At 39.4% G+C, this 14,969-nt stretch overlaps 1 protein-coding gene across 1 annotated transcript; it reads left to right on the top strand.

Annotated features, from left to right (window-relative positions):
• The first annotated feature begins 2,892 nt into the window (after positions 1 to 2,892).
• On the top strand, positions 2,893 to 13,899 carry STX11 (syntaxin 11). Its single transcript, XM_060775472.2, has 2 exons — positions 2,893 to 2,947; positions 11,893 to 13,899. Exon 2 carries the CDS (start codon positions 11,901 to 11,903, stop codon positions 12,765 to 12,767), a length of 867 nt encoding a protein of 288 aa, XP_060631455.2. The 5' UTR covers positions 2,893 to 2,947; positions 11,893 to 11,900; the 3' UTR covers positions 12,768 to 13,899.
• The last annotated feature ends 1,070 nt before the right edge of the window (positions 13,900 to 14,969 follow it).

Raw genomic sequence — 14,969 nt, 5'->3', positions numbered from 1 at the left:
ACAGCTCTCAGGTTCAGGGAGTTCTTCCTAATGTTTAGGTGGAATCTCCTATCCTGTAATTTGAACCAATTGTTCTTCAGGTCAGCAAAAAACAAGTCTACACTCTCTTCCTTATGACATCCTTTTAATTATTTAAACATGGTAATCATGTCACCTCTCAACTTTCTCCTCTGCAGGCTAAACATACCCAGCTCTTTAAACCATTCCTCATAGCGCATGGTTTCCAGGCCTTTGATCATTTTAGTTGCCCTCCTCTAGACACATTTCAGCCTGTCAATAGCCCTCTTGAATTGTGGTACTGAATTGGACACAGTTTTCCAGGTCAGGTTTAACCAAAGCAGAATAGAGAGGCACCATTGCTTCCCTTGGCCTTTTAATTGCTGCATAACATTGTTGGTTCATGTTCAACTTGTGATCTACTAAGGCTCCAAGATTTTTTGCACATGGACTGTTGCTGAGTGAGGCCTCACCCATCCTGTATCTGAGCATTTCATTTTTTTTCTCCCTAAGTGTAGTATCCTACATTTCTCTTTGTTGAAATTCATTTTGTTAGTTTTTGCCCAGCTCTCGAATCTTTTAAAGTCACTATAAATCCCGATCCTGTCCAATAAAACATAGGCAAATGCTGATGGTAATGTACTTCAGTACCTCCTAGGACAATGCTTCCCAGCCTTTGCTCTTTTATGTGTTTTGGACTGATGCTATTTTCTTAGAAATACAACCTAGCAGACCATTTTGTTTGCTTAGTCTATTGATGCTCAAAATGCATACAGCTTTGCCCTAGGTTTTAGTGGCTTCAAAGGTACCTTTGGTCCTTCGGGTATTTTGGACTTCAGTTCCCAAAATTCCTGACAATTGCCTAATGGCCCTTCCAGACAGGGCAAAATCTGAGAGGAAGTGGGTTATTTAAACCAACTTCTTCCTGGGTTTGTGTCCCCACCCCCAACCCAAACCCTGGGGTTTTCTTTAGGTGGTGGCTAAATGCCATTCCGGGTCAACCAATGGTTGACTTGGGATGGCATTCAGTTCCCCTCCAGCCCTCCATTTCCCCAAAGAACCCGTACCTGAAGGGTCTGCTGGCAATGCAGGCCCCTCTGCAGAGTACTCCTGACAAGTGAAAATGATGTGTTGGGGGGGGGGGTAGCTGGGTGGGAGGGAAGTTGGAAAATACAGAACATATTAGGAAAATCCCAGTTTTCTCCAGATTAATTTGCTTTTATCTGAGGTGTCATTTGGATGCCTCAGGAAAAACCAAGACAAGTCCCACATTTTGGGCCTGTCTGGAAGGGTCCTAAGGATTGTAAGCTGACTGTGGCTTCTGGGAGATGATGCCCCAAACATCTGCAGAAACAAAGGTTGAAAGCCACTATGCTAGAAGACAGGCTCTAGGAGTGCATCTACACCAGTGGTTCCCAACCTGTGGTCCATGGACCACCAGTGGTCTGCAAGAACAAAAATATGGTCTTCTGCGGCCTCACCATTACTACACTATTGCTTTGTAACCATGCGGCAATGACAGCGACTGGTCTTGCGAAACCCTCTTATAGTGCTGAGGCAACAGGGATGCCGGGAGTGGAGAGGCTGATTACCCACAAAAGATTACTACTACCATATCATCCCTAGATTATTAAATATGGTTTTCTGTGGGCAAGCAGATAGTGACTACTGGATGGCATATGTTTTGTACTGGAAACCAGAGCTGATGTCGTCTATCCAATGCAATTTTCTGAATATGCACCCCAAATAACTAAACCAAATCTAAAGTTGACCAAAAACTGTTTCGTAACCCTTTTGGTACTAATGTTGGAGAGTGGTCCCTGATCAAAGTGGTCCCTGGTCAATCTACTTGATAGATTGTTACGAGTTTTAATTTAATTGTTTATATGCTTAGATTGTTTACATTTTTATGAGATGTGATTTATTGTTTACCTGTGTGGCATCAAATTTTTGCCGAACTTGTAAGCTGCCTTGAGTCCCCTCTAGGGTTGAGAAAGGCAGGGTAGAAATGAAGTAAGTAAATAAATCATAAAGTGGTTCTTGGTCAAAAGAAGGTTGGGAACCACTGATCTACACTGACCAGATAATGTAGTTTGACAGTCCTTTAACTGGAATGGCTCAGGGCTATGAAATTATGGGAGTTGTAGTTTTAGAAAGTTTGCATAAGAGTGCCAGTGTCTCACCAAACTTCAGATCCAAGGATTCTATAGCATTAAGCCATGGCAGATGGAAGTGGTGTCAAGCTACATTGATCAATATACATAGATCAACATACCCCTGTAGTCAGCCAACTACAAATCTCATGACTCCATAGCATTGAGCAATATAGATACCCCTGTAGTCAGCCAACTACAAATCCCATGATTCCCTAGGATTGATCAAGATAGATACCCCTGTAGTCAACCAACTACAAATCCCATGACTCCCGAGCATTGATCAAGATAGATAATATCCATGTAGTCAGCCAACTACAAATCCCATGACTCCCTAGCATTGATCAAGATCGATACCCCTGTAGTCAACCAACTACAAACCCCATGACTCCATAGCACTGAGCCATGGTAGTTGAAGTGGTGTCAAGCTGAATTGAGCAGTATGTAGATAGATACACCTGGCTGTAGTCAACCCCTGGCTATGCACTGATGCTTGGGGCAAAACTTCCAGGAATGTGGGCAGGCACCGGCATCACCATCCTGGAGAAGTCCCCTGGAGGCACAGTTCTTTCCCAGGCAGCCGGACAGACCTGTCAGCCTTCTCTCTGCCTGCTTCCCATCACCTGCCTCATCCCCTTCGGAGTGGGCGGGGCCATGGAGAAGGGGATCTGCGGCGACCAATGGGCTTCGCGGAGGAGGAGCCGGGGGCGGGGCGAAGCGAGCCTGGCTGGGGACGCGGGAGGGAAACGGGGTTGGCAGCCCGGTCAAACGCGCCTCTGGGAGCCGAGCCGCAGGAGGTGAGTCCTTGCCTTCGGGTTTCTTCTTCTTCTTCTTCTTCTTCTTCTTTCCTTGCTCTACCTTTCATGGAGATGAGGGTGGCTTTCTCTTTGGTTCAAACTTCTGGCTGAGTTAGAAGGGAAGTTTTAGTGGGTAAAGTTCTATGAGTTGCTATTATTATTATTATTATTATTATTATTATTATTATTAGGAGCCCCTCGGTGGCTCAGTGGGTTAAACCACTGAGCTGTTGAACTTGCTGACCAAAAGGTCGGCGGTTTGAATTCGGGGTGAGCTCCCGCTGTTAGCCCCAGCTTCTGCCAACCTAACAGTTTGAAAACATGCAAATGTGAGTAGATCGATAGATACCACTCTGGTGGGAAGGCAATGCCGCTCCATGCAGACATGCCAGCCACATGACCTTGGAGGTGTCTACAGACAATGCCGGCTCTTTGGCTTAATAAATAATAATAATAATAATAATAATAATAATAATAACTTTATTTGTACCCCGCCTCCATTTCCCCGAAGGGACTTGGGGCGGCTAACATGGGGCCAAGCCCAAGCAATTACAATAAAACAAAATAAAATACAAGACGCATGACACCATCAAATAAAAATGTTTATGTAATAACATAATATGCCAATAGAAATGACTTATTAAGGTCGTAGAGATGAGCGCACACACACACACACACACACCCCAAGTCAAACACAACTAGACTTAATGTCAAGGGAAAACTTTTACCTTTACTTATTATTATTATTATTATTATTATTATTATTAGAAACACAACAAGATGAGTCCACAGCAGACAAGATCATTCTGCTGGCTGTTGTATTGGATCACACGTCGGACACTTCCCAAGTATCTAGGACTGTTTGATGTATCGGTGAATAATGCGTGCAGATCCCAGTACAGTGGCCTTTTGCAGCTGGCAGATGGTAATTTTGTCAGCGTCGATTGTATTTAAGTGCAGGCCAAGGTCTTTAGGCACTGCACCCAGTGTGCCGATCACCACTGGGACCACCTTTTCTGACTTGTGCCAGAGTCTTTGCAGTTCAATCTGTAAATCCTCATATCGTGTCAGCTTTTCCAGTTGTTTCTCTTCAATCCTGCTGTCACCTGGGATTGCAACATCAACAATCCATACTTTGTTTTTTAACACGATCATGAGGTCAGGAGTATTGTGCTCCAAAACTCTGACAGTATTATTATTATTATTATTATTATTATTATTATTATTATTATTTTGATGGGTTGGTTGAGCAATCCTTATCTGGGATTACAAAATCCTCTAACATTGAGACAGTGAGAGCTTTTCTTTCTGGTGGTTCAATGTACAGAAAACTTGGGGTGCATCTTTGCTATAGAACAGGCATGGGCCAACTTGGGCCCTCCAGGTTGAGAAACGCTGCTCCAGGTGTTTTGGAGTTTAACTTCCACCAGCTTAAGCGGCTGAGGGAGAAAAGGAAAGGGACTCAGGATGGTAGGAATGGTGGGAGTTGAAGTCCAAATACCTGGAGCAGTGTTTCTCAACCTGGGGGTCGGGACCCCTGGGAGGATCCCAAGGGGATGTCAGAAGGGTCACCAAAGGCCATCAGAAAATACAGTATTTTCTGTTGGTCATGGGGGTTCTGTGTAGGAAGTTCGGTCCAATTCTATTGTTAGTAGGGTTCAGAATGCTCTTTGATGGTAGGTGAACTATAAATCCCAGCAACTACAATCCCCAAATGTCAAGGTCTGTTTCCCCCCAAACTCCACCAGTGTTCACATTTGGGCATATTAAGTATTCATACAAAGTTTAGTCCAGATCCAACATTGTTTGAGACCACAGTGATCTCTTGATGTAGGTGAACTACAACTCCAACACTCAATGTCAATGCCCACTAAACCTTCCAGTATATTTTCTTGTTCATGGGAGTTCTATGTGCCAAGTTTGGTTCAATTTCCTCGTTGGTGTAGTTCAGAATGCTCTGTGATTGTAGGTGAACTATACATCCCAGTAACTACAACTCCCAAATGACAAAATCATTCCCCCATCCCCAACTCCACCAGTATTCAAATTTGGGCGTATTGGGTATTTGTGCCAAATTTGGTCCAGTGAATGAAAATACATCCTGCAATATCAGATATTTACATTACGATTCACAACTCTAGCAAAATTACAGTTATGAGGTAGCAAGAAAAATAATTTTCAGGTTGGGGTCAGGTCACCACAACATGAGGAACTGAATTTAAGGGGTCACAGCATTAGAAAGGTTGAGAAACACTGACCTGGAAGGAGGGCCCAAGTTGGCCCATGACTGATTCATATGGTGTCTTGGACTGAAGGCAGCTCACAACATATTAAAATAGCACAGAGTAAACCCAGTAACAAAGTCATCTGAAGTATAAATATAAGATTTTTTTAAAAAAAAAAACACATGCTTTACACATTGAAATAATTAAAAATATAAAAATGCCTTAAATCAATTCTATACAAACCCCTTAAATTTTAACACCACCATCACACAGAATTAAAAGCCCAGTCTTGTTCAATATGCAAAGGCTGGTAACACAACAATTCTTCCACTTGCAGGGATGAGCTGTCTCCCTTGTCACTACCAACTGAGCCTAAGAAGGTAAGGGGATAGAGAAGGACTCCTGTAGTTGTAATAATGGCTAGAGAGATGTAAAAAGCTCTTCTTTGGGGAATTACATATTTATTTTCAAGTATCAACCTGTATATGTTTTCGCACTGCAGCTGTCATTGTGTCTGCTTAGCTAGGGCTGGTGAGAGTTATAGTGCAACAACATCTGGAAGGGTCACAGCTGCATGCCCTTAAACAAGATAGTGTTTTGTTGACTTAGTAAGAAAGGAGTCCCCAGTGGTGCAATGGGTTAAACCCTTGTGCCAGTAGGACTGCTGACCAAAAGGTTGGCGTTTCGAATCCAGGGAGCAGGGTGAGCTCCCGTCTGTCAGCTCCAGCTTCTCATGTGGGGACATGAGAGAAGCCTCTCACAAGATGGTAAAACATCTGGGCATCCCCTGGGCAACGTCCTTGCAGATGGCCAATTCTCTCACACCAGAAGCGATTTGTAGATTCTCAAGTTGCTCCTCACATACACACACACACACAAAGCCTCTGATTCTGAGCTGGAACATGGGAAGCATAGGTTCTCATCTTCAAGACAGACGTTGTACATAACACATTCTCTCTCCCCAACACATATGCAATTTAGTGTACATGATTTAAGCTTCTTTGACCATCTGCAGAGATCTACGTTTTGCCTAGTGATGATGGGAATGAGAATTCTTCCATTCCTGTCCTCAATAATTTCCACCAAAAACTGTTTTGAAAATGCTCTTAACTACAGAAAACCAGTAGATAGTACTAGAATATAACTGATGAGGAAACAGTGAGCTTGGAAACCAGGAAAGAATACAGACCTGGGAACAGTCAGGTCAAGCTGGAGCTCTATTGGGTTATTTATTTATTTATTTATTTATCTACCATACTTTTACCCTGCCCATCTCACCCTGAAGGGGACTCAGGGCAGCTTTACAAAGGCAACAATTCAATGTTGCATATACATATAGGTAAGGGTTTTCCCTGACATTAAATCTAGTTATGTCTACTCGGGGGGTGGGGGTGGGGGTGTTCATCTCCATTTCTAAGCTAAAGAGCCGGCGTTATGTGTCCAGAATGATTGCATGGAGCACCGTTATCTTCCCGCCAAGGTGGTACCTATTGATCTACTCACATTTTGCATGTTTTCGAACTGATAGGTTGGCAGAAGCTGGGCCTGACAGTGGAAGCTCACCCTGTCCCACAGATTCGAACCATGAACGTTTTAGTTAGCAAGTTCAGCAGTTCAACCCGCTGCACCATCAGTGGGCCCTTTTATATACATATACATACATATCAATGAATAAACAAATTTATTAAAATCCAAACCAATTAAAACATAAACACTGAAACATCAATTAAAATCACACAATCCAGGTCATATTCCAAGGCTGATCCAAGTCATAATTATGTTATTTATAGTCTCTTATTGCACTGCTCCCATTTAATAACCAAAAGCTTGGTCCAAAAGCCATGTTTTTAGTTCAGAGGAATATGAGGGTCAAGGGCTCTATATTGTATTGCTTGATAGGACATTTTGTCTTTAAAGCCAATTTTATATTGATGCCTCTCTTAACCTACAGTGTTTAACTTAACACCTAAATAAAATCAGTGGGTCTTACTTTTCAACAGGTATGCATAATTCCCCACTACCACCATTTTACTTACTGGTAGGTTTCTAAAAAGATACAACTTAAAACCTCCTCCTCACAGCCTCCCCTGCCCCTGTAGTTTCACCCTTGAAAAATACAAATACAATTTAAAAAAATACATTAAACATGGATATGAGATCATGACTTGGCATTTCATATGGTTTTTAATCTGTTTGGTTGATTAATACGAGTTTTAATTGCTTTTATGTTTAGATTGTTATCTTTTTTATTGTTTACTTGTGTGGCATTGAATTTTTGGCAAATTTGTAACTGCCTAGAGTCCCCTCTGGAGTCAAGAAAGTGATGTAGAAATAAGTAAATTTTGTGCTGTAAAAAAAGAGTCATGTACCCACCCCCAATACGTTGTTGAACCAGAATAATGAAAATAGTGGTGAGAGTAGCAGTCCAGCAGTATATGAAGGGCCACACAATTTCCATTGCAGTGTTAACAGTTTGAAAAACAAATCAATATACAATATAACTTCTTTTCTCCTTAAAAAGAAGTCCACTTTAATGGTTTTTGAACTTCCTATGACATAACTAATGGGTTTCCTCTGGTTTTGGCAATTCATTTTATAAATTTGTCATATTTTACATGTATTTGTTTTACTTTACATTGTCTTATTTTACATAATAATAATAATAATAATAATAATAATAATAATACTTTATTTCTAATCTACCCTCTCTCTCCGAAGGGACTCAGGGCGGCTTCCAAAAGCAAAAGGCAAACATTCAATGCCACATACAATCATAATGACAATAAAATACATGATCCTGATTATGAATGACCACACAGTATTTGCATGGTAGTGTCTTATACATGTTTGCACAGACATACCATGCATCATGGAAAATGTGATTAGGAAAATTAATTGGAGATACCCTGAGAATTTCCGATCAGTAATAGAAAGAAATTTGTGTTAGGTCCCATGTAGTAACCTGAATTTCATAATGTAGTAATTACCACTCGTGTGTGCCGTCATGAGATTTCTAATCACCTGATATAATATGCCTTATAACGATAGTGTCATGAATACCTAGATAGTGTGGTTATAGAACTCTGAATGTGAAACAGTGTTGTGCTTAGTAATCTTGCCTACATACCTAGCTGTTATGAGTCAACCAGTACTTAACATGGAAATGTACAGGATATGCCTTATGATTGGCATTTCACTGGTAATGAATGTCAGTTCAGATTTGAGTAAAGCAATAGATGACACTAAAAATAAGAACAACCAGCAGGGTATATGTATGTTCACTTGGTCTTTCAATATACTGGATAAGAATTATATACTGTATCTAAACCTTGTTTTCATTCCCTTTCCCCCAGTGTAGTGTTCATATTGGGGATGGGTTTGGGGAGAAGAGAGGAGAAACTTGTCCCACCTCCTTCCCTATATTGCAGAAAGCAAAAAAAACCTATGAGCTTCTTGCGTTCCTTCAGTCTTTTGCTGGATGTAAAATTAATCTGAGAGAAAGGTTTTCACTATGAAAATTAATTCCTCCTCAAAGCTATAGTTCTGCATACACATCTGGGAGTAAACTCCTTTGATTTTAGTGGAAACCTTCTGTTTTAAATTAAACACAGTTTAGGAAACCATCCAAACTGTGGCTAATGCTTTTTTTCATGTCAGAAGTGACTTGAGAGAATTAGCCATCTGCAAAAACGTTGCCCAGGGAACGCCCGGAGGTGTTACCATCCTGTGGGAGGCTTCTCTCATGTCCCCATATGAGAAGCTGGAGCTGGCAGACGGGAGTTCACCCCGCTCCCCATATTCGAACCACCAACCTTTCAGTCAGCAGTCCTGCAAGGGTTTAACTGATTGCACCACTGGGGGCTCCTGTGGCTAATGCTAACTGTGGTTTGTTGAAACAATCTCGTTTTGTAACCTATATTGGCTAGTTTCAGATAAGGCACAGTTGAAATAGCCACAGTTTGCTAAATCCAGATATTTTCACAAGTAAAATATGTTAAAATGGAAAACTTCCAAACTCATCATCAGAAAAGGAGTGATGTGAGGGAACCATGCGAGCCTAAATAGAGGCTAGGTTCAATCCTGTCATGATTATCCATAATTTAATACAAAAACACAACAATTTTATTGAAAATGAGAATTTCAGTGTGCTTAGATGCAAACACTGCTTCTCCCTTGATTCACTGAGATTTATTATATAGCATCTGTCAACAGAGAATAGTGGCATTGCTGATGTTCAAATGACCATGCTTTTTTCATGCTGTATGTGAAAGTGAAATAAAAAAAGGATGTGACTATTATTGGGAAATCTGAGAATTAGGCAGATACCAAGGACAGTTTCACACAAGAGAGCAGAAGTGATACTTTTGTCTTTGCTGCATAATTTCAGACTTCAGATATTTTGGAAATTTGAAACATGTCCAGAAAAACTCACACCACAAGGAAACGTGTAGACTAGAATTCTTTTCCATGATGCCCAGTGTTTTTTATTTCACTCTGGCAGGACATTCAATCATATGAGCCATCATCTTACCTGTAATCCCAAATGGTAATCTTGACATTAGGATAAATCTTTTGCTGTTGTTCTAACTAGGTTCATAGGATAAGTTTGACAATCCCATCTCCCACTATAGACTAACTAGAACACTGCGGTCATCGGAGGAGACCCTCCTCTTGGTTCCACCCCCATCCCAAGCAGGAAAAGGCCTTCTCTGTGTTTATATGTTGGGTTGTTTAAATTTTGTTCACATGGATGTATTTTTGTTGTATTCGGGCATTGAATGTTTGCCTTTTATGTTTGGAATCCACCCGAGTCCCTTCGGGGAGATAGAGCGACATATAAATAAAGTATTATTATTATTATTATTATTAGTTCACACAAATGCATATTTAATTATCTGCTGCTATATAAATGCATTTCAACACTTTCTACAAGGGGTTCACAGATATGGTACAACTGTAATGGAAACCATGGCTTCCTCCAACATTAATGAGCTGCAGTTAACTTGGAGCTCTTGGGCTGCCATATTTCCTTTCCACGTAGCATATTACAAAACAAAAGAGTTAAAAATTAGACTGGCCAAAGCTTTCCATGATTTCCTGACCTATGATAGTTTGGTTTAGATAGAAAAACAAACAATACATTAAATCACCAGCTGCCGTACGAGGGGATATGTTCCTAGACTTTAAATGGATACGTGAAAGCATGCATAATAGCAAAGCTTATTGAAATGGGCTTTTGGCCCAAGAATATTGAGGAGCTAAAAAATGTCTAGAGAAAGCATATTTTGTCAGACACTGGAAAGGGGGGTGGGGTGTCTTATTGATAGGGGGTGGGCATTGTAGCATGAGCCAGAAGAACCTAATGAAGCCATATAGGAAAAAGAAATGTGCAACAGAGGGAAGTAAAATTTCTTCTTATCCAAGTGCCCTCCCAATCATTATTGGTAATAAGCCTCCAGAGTTTAGTCAAATAATCCTAGCCACCCCCTTCTGGTTTAAGAACTTTATTATAATATAATCATAATCATACTTCCTTTGTAACCTACCCCATCTCCTTATTAAGAAGAAAAAAAGGTTTGTTTTTCCCCATAAAGCTAGGTCCTGTGGCTATTAATACTGCGGCTCTCCCCTTTTACCAATTGAATTATGATGCTTAGATTTTATTTGGATGTTTTGAATTTTTCAGATTCAAAGTGTGTAATATGAGAAATACGATTAAAAATAGATGAAGCATTTCAAGCCCTTCCTGTCTGAGGCAGTTTACTAAACAGGAATGTCAAGATTTTTTTGGTTACAGTCTTATTACAACGTTTTCCACATCAGCTTCTACTATAACTTCTGAGATCCTTAATTATTTTGGTTCAGGAATCTTCAGAATTGTAGTTCAAAAAGTAACTTTTAAAGTTTCTAAAAGGTACTTATAGTTATTGTTCACATTTTCATGTAGGGAAATATGTATTTATTAAAATTTGAAGGGTAGATTAACAGTGATATACCATTACTGTACTGTATCTGAACTATGCACTTTTATACACATCTTTCTCCCTCTCCCACTTTAATGAATAAAGGACACACACCTGTGCCATATGATTTTAGTGAGCAGAAAAGTTGAGATGTTTAAGGAGATTTAGCAATATAAAAATAGCAAAACAAAAATCCAACCCAAAATGAAAAAGATCTTAAAGAATTTTGATGTCATTAATATTTTTCACAGATGTGCCTTTAAACTAGGCATGGGCAAACTTCGGCCTTCCAGGTGTTTTGGACTTCAACAATAGGCTGTTAGTAATTATGGGAGTTGAAGTCCAAATCACCTGGAGGGCCAAAGTTTGCCCATACCTTCTTTAAACCATAGTCATACTGGAAATAGTGCTTCTGAGTTAAGGCATCATTTAAATCACTGGGTGAAAAACATTTAAGTTTAGATACTAATCAGAACTTCAGTTTCTTCTTTATTTGAATTAAGATATCTGTTTTATGGGGGAAATCATGATATAACTATTTCCTCTTTGTTTTTGTAATAACATCGTTAAATACAGGATTTTGAATCATAACATGAGCTTTACAGTGTGCAGTAATGTATCAGGAACATTATTATGCTCAGATATAGAAGTTTCAGAAATGATATTTGGAATACAAATCTTGCTAACTTGTTCAAACCTACTTAGATTAGGTAAAAGAAGTTTGCTGTTTTCATTTATTTCTCTTTTCTTTTCCCAGAGGCAAAAATGAGAGACCGACTCTTTGAACTTTACGAGCAAGCTAGGTTTTACAACCAACATTCTTCTACAGCTGTGGACAATGTGCAATCCTCACACGAAAATCTACTATTTGAGACGGATTATGCCTTAGCAAGTCTTTACAAAGACATTCAAGGAATCCGAACAAACAATCACCATCTGAAGGAAGATGTCAGGAGGCTGGGTAAACAAAATACTCGCTTCCTAACATCTATGCGCCGCTTCAGCAGCATAAAACGTGATGCAAACTCAATAGCTAAAGACATCAAAGCCCGTGGTGAAGATATCCATAGACGACTTCAGGTCTTGAGAGATTTCAGTGAAGATGCAGAAACCAAATATGGTTCAAATTCAATCATCACCCGCGTGTCAAAGGATCACTACGTAGATCTTATGCATGCATTTCAGGAAGCCATGTTTGAATACAACAAGATTGAAATGAACCAGCGGGAAAACTGCAAGGTGAGGATCCAGCGGCAGCTAGAGATCATGGGCAAGGATGTCTCTGGGAACCAGATCGAGGACATCATTGAGCAAGGCAGGTGGGATGTTTTCTCTGAGAACCTTCTGTCTGATGCAAAGGGAGCTCGCTCAGCCATGAATGAGATAGAAACACGGCATAAAGAGCTGATGAAGCTGGAGTCTCGGATAAAAGAAGTCCACGAACTCTTTATGCAGGTAGCCTTGCTTGTAGAAGAACAGGCTGACACCTTTGATATTATCGAACTCAATGTGCAAAAGGTTGAAGATTTTGTTGGAGACGCTAAAGGGGAAGTGAGGAGAGCTCTTGAGTACAGGCGGAAACATCCTTGCCGAACAATCCTATGCTGTTGTTTATCGTGCCTGAAATGTTGACTTTTCTTCTTTAAGACAATAAGATCAGTGTAATAGGGCACATTATATTACACTTACAGCTTGCGTTAATTTCATTTCTTTTGTTGACTTAATTAAACCTATCAATTTATACCAAAAGCAAAAGCACATAGGAAGTGATGATCTGCTTCAGAGTAACAGAAGGTAAAATTTGCCTCCCGGCCCACATTGCTAGCATGGTTTCAGACACAGTGGTGTTATATACAAAATCTTGGGAATATAGATGAAATGAGTAATAAATTGTTTACAAATTAGCACTTTCAGAGCAAAGAAAAATAAGATATCATGAAGTTAATAATTTGACCTGGAAAAAAAGTGAATTTTAGATCCATAAATTGATGCAGTCTGGATACTGCAGTCAGGGCAACTATCCTCAGATTTTTGATATAATTGTGTTGTAACTATAAAAATACTTATTTTTATAAATGTACTGATGTTTCTATGTGTTGTATTAAGTAAAGAGACAGGAGTATCGGTTCTGTGTGTACTATATGAAAAAAGTTGTTGAACTTTATAATCTGTCCAATAGTTCTAGCCATCATGATAACTGTGCAAATGCCATAAAATGCCATAGCTCAAAAGCAGCAGCCTATTCATCTAAGAACACAAGCTTATGAAGTGAGGATGAGCTGAAGACTTAGCACTAGCATCTGAAAAGCCATGGCAAAGTGTGAACCTAAGAAACAAAAAAGTGGTAGATAGTAAGATGTTTGTAGAGGACTATGAACCAAATACCCCTCAACTACTACTTGGAAGCCTGAAGAAAGTAGGCGGGAGACAAAGGAAATAGAAAATCATCAATTAAGCCCCATGGTGTTCTGATCTGTGGCAAATATCCTTTACCATATATTAACATATCATGGACAGAAATAAATTTCCAGAGAAAATGTAGCTTGTTTCAACCATGCTATTATTTTATTTAGTGATGATCAAAGCAGGGACATTTGAAAGCAAATTCTGCTGTCACTTCACTGTATACCTGTTGACTTCACAAAGGATGAATTTCTATTGCACATCTGGTAACTTCAGTATTAAACTGGTGCTTTAGATATGTGGTTTATTTCTGAAAATATGTAAATAATAAACTTGCACTGTTTTATAATTTTACTGCAAATCCAGTTTCCAAACATTGAAAGTTTTTTATATTTATACTGGTGTTTTTATTTTTAATAAACACGCAGCACTTCACACTTACCTCCATGGTCACAATTTTTGTCTGGTACCAAATATTGAAACGATTTTTAAAGTGGTTAGTTTTGTTTAACACTTTGTTGAATGCTGCTTATGTTTCGCTTCTAATCCAATTGAAATGAAGTATAAAACATAATAAAAACATACATGTATGCTAAATCTGAGAGTATAATGAGTGTGTGGCCCTCCATGCCACCTAAAAACTGACCCCAGAAGTACTTCCCAGCCATTTTGGGCTTGTTTTGAAGCACATGGCGATGAAGGGATACTTAGGGTCCTTCCACACAGCCATATAACCCACAATATCAAGGCAGATAATCCACAATATCATCTTTGAATCGGGTTATCTGAGTCCATACTGCCATATATTCCGGTTCAAAGCAGATAACATGGGATTTTATATGGCTGTGTGGAAAGGTCCTAAGAAAGGGAGTGATTCTACTTCCTAGTTCTGTCAAATTCCATTTCCCAATGGAAATCTATTACTGGATCTTAACCAAAGTCATCAATGTCCTAGGAAGATCTAGAATGCCAGAATTCTATCTGAACTTGTATCCTGCATTGTACTAAGTGTAAAAGTGAGCTATAAAATGATATAGTGAATATGTATTGTGTTCTGATGGACTCGACTACCAGCTATATCTATGCATTTCAAAATAATGCCTCTTTTACTCAGGAGAAGTGCCATAAGAAGCTCTACGTCTGTGAAGACTGTATTTCTTATCCATGCTCTTTAGATCTGAGATAAGAAAAAGTCAGAAGTATAGAAGGTGGTTACAAATGAATGATTGTCTTGTACAGGCTGCCCATGCATCAATGAGATAAATGATAATTTTATACTAAATGTCTCAGAATCTTTAAAAGATAGAAAACAGTAAAATTTAAGATTTCATCAAAGATTGAATAAGTATATAAATAGAAATACATAAGAACCTGTTTAGGAACTGATCCCAAATTTTAATGTTTCATGATAAAAGCAAGGCAAAATCAATA

The sequence above is a fragment of the Anolis sagrei genome, chromosome 1, assembly GCF_037176765.1.
Source record: "Anolis sagrei isolate rAnoSag1 chromosome 1, rAnoSag1.mat, whole genome shotgun sequence".
In the NCBI taxonomy this organism is placed as follows: domain Eukaryota; kingdom Metazoa; phylum Chordata; class Lepidosauria; order Squamata; family Dactyloidae; genus Anolis; species Anolis sagrei.
Note: the sequence above shows the minus strand (reverse complement) of the source record. Positions and strands in the feature narration are given on the sequence as shown.

Bases quoted from the DNA above. Each gene is read 5' to 3' on its own strand.
- STX11 (XM_060775472.2), top strand. From the start codon at position 11,901: ATGAGAGACCGACTCTTTGAACTTTACGAGCAAGCTAGGTTTTACAAC.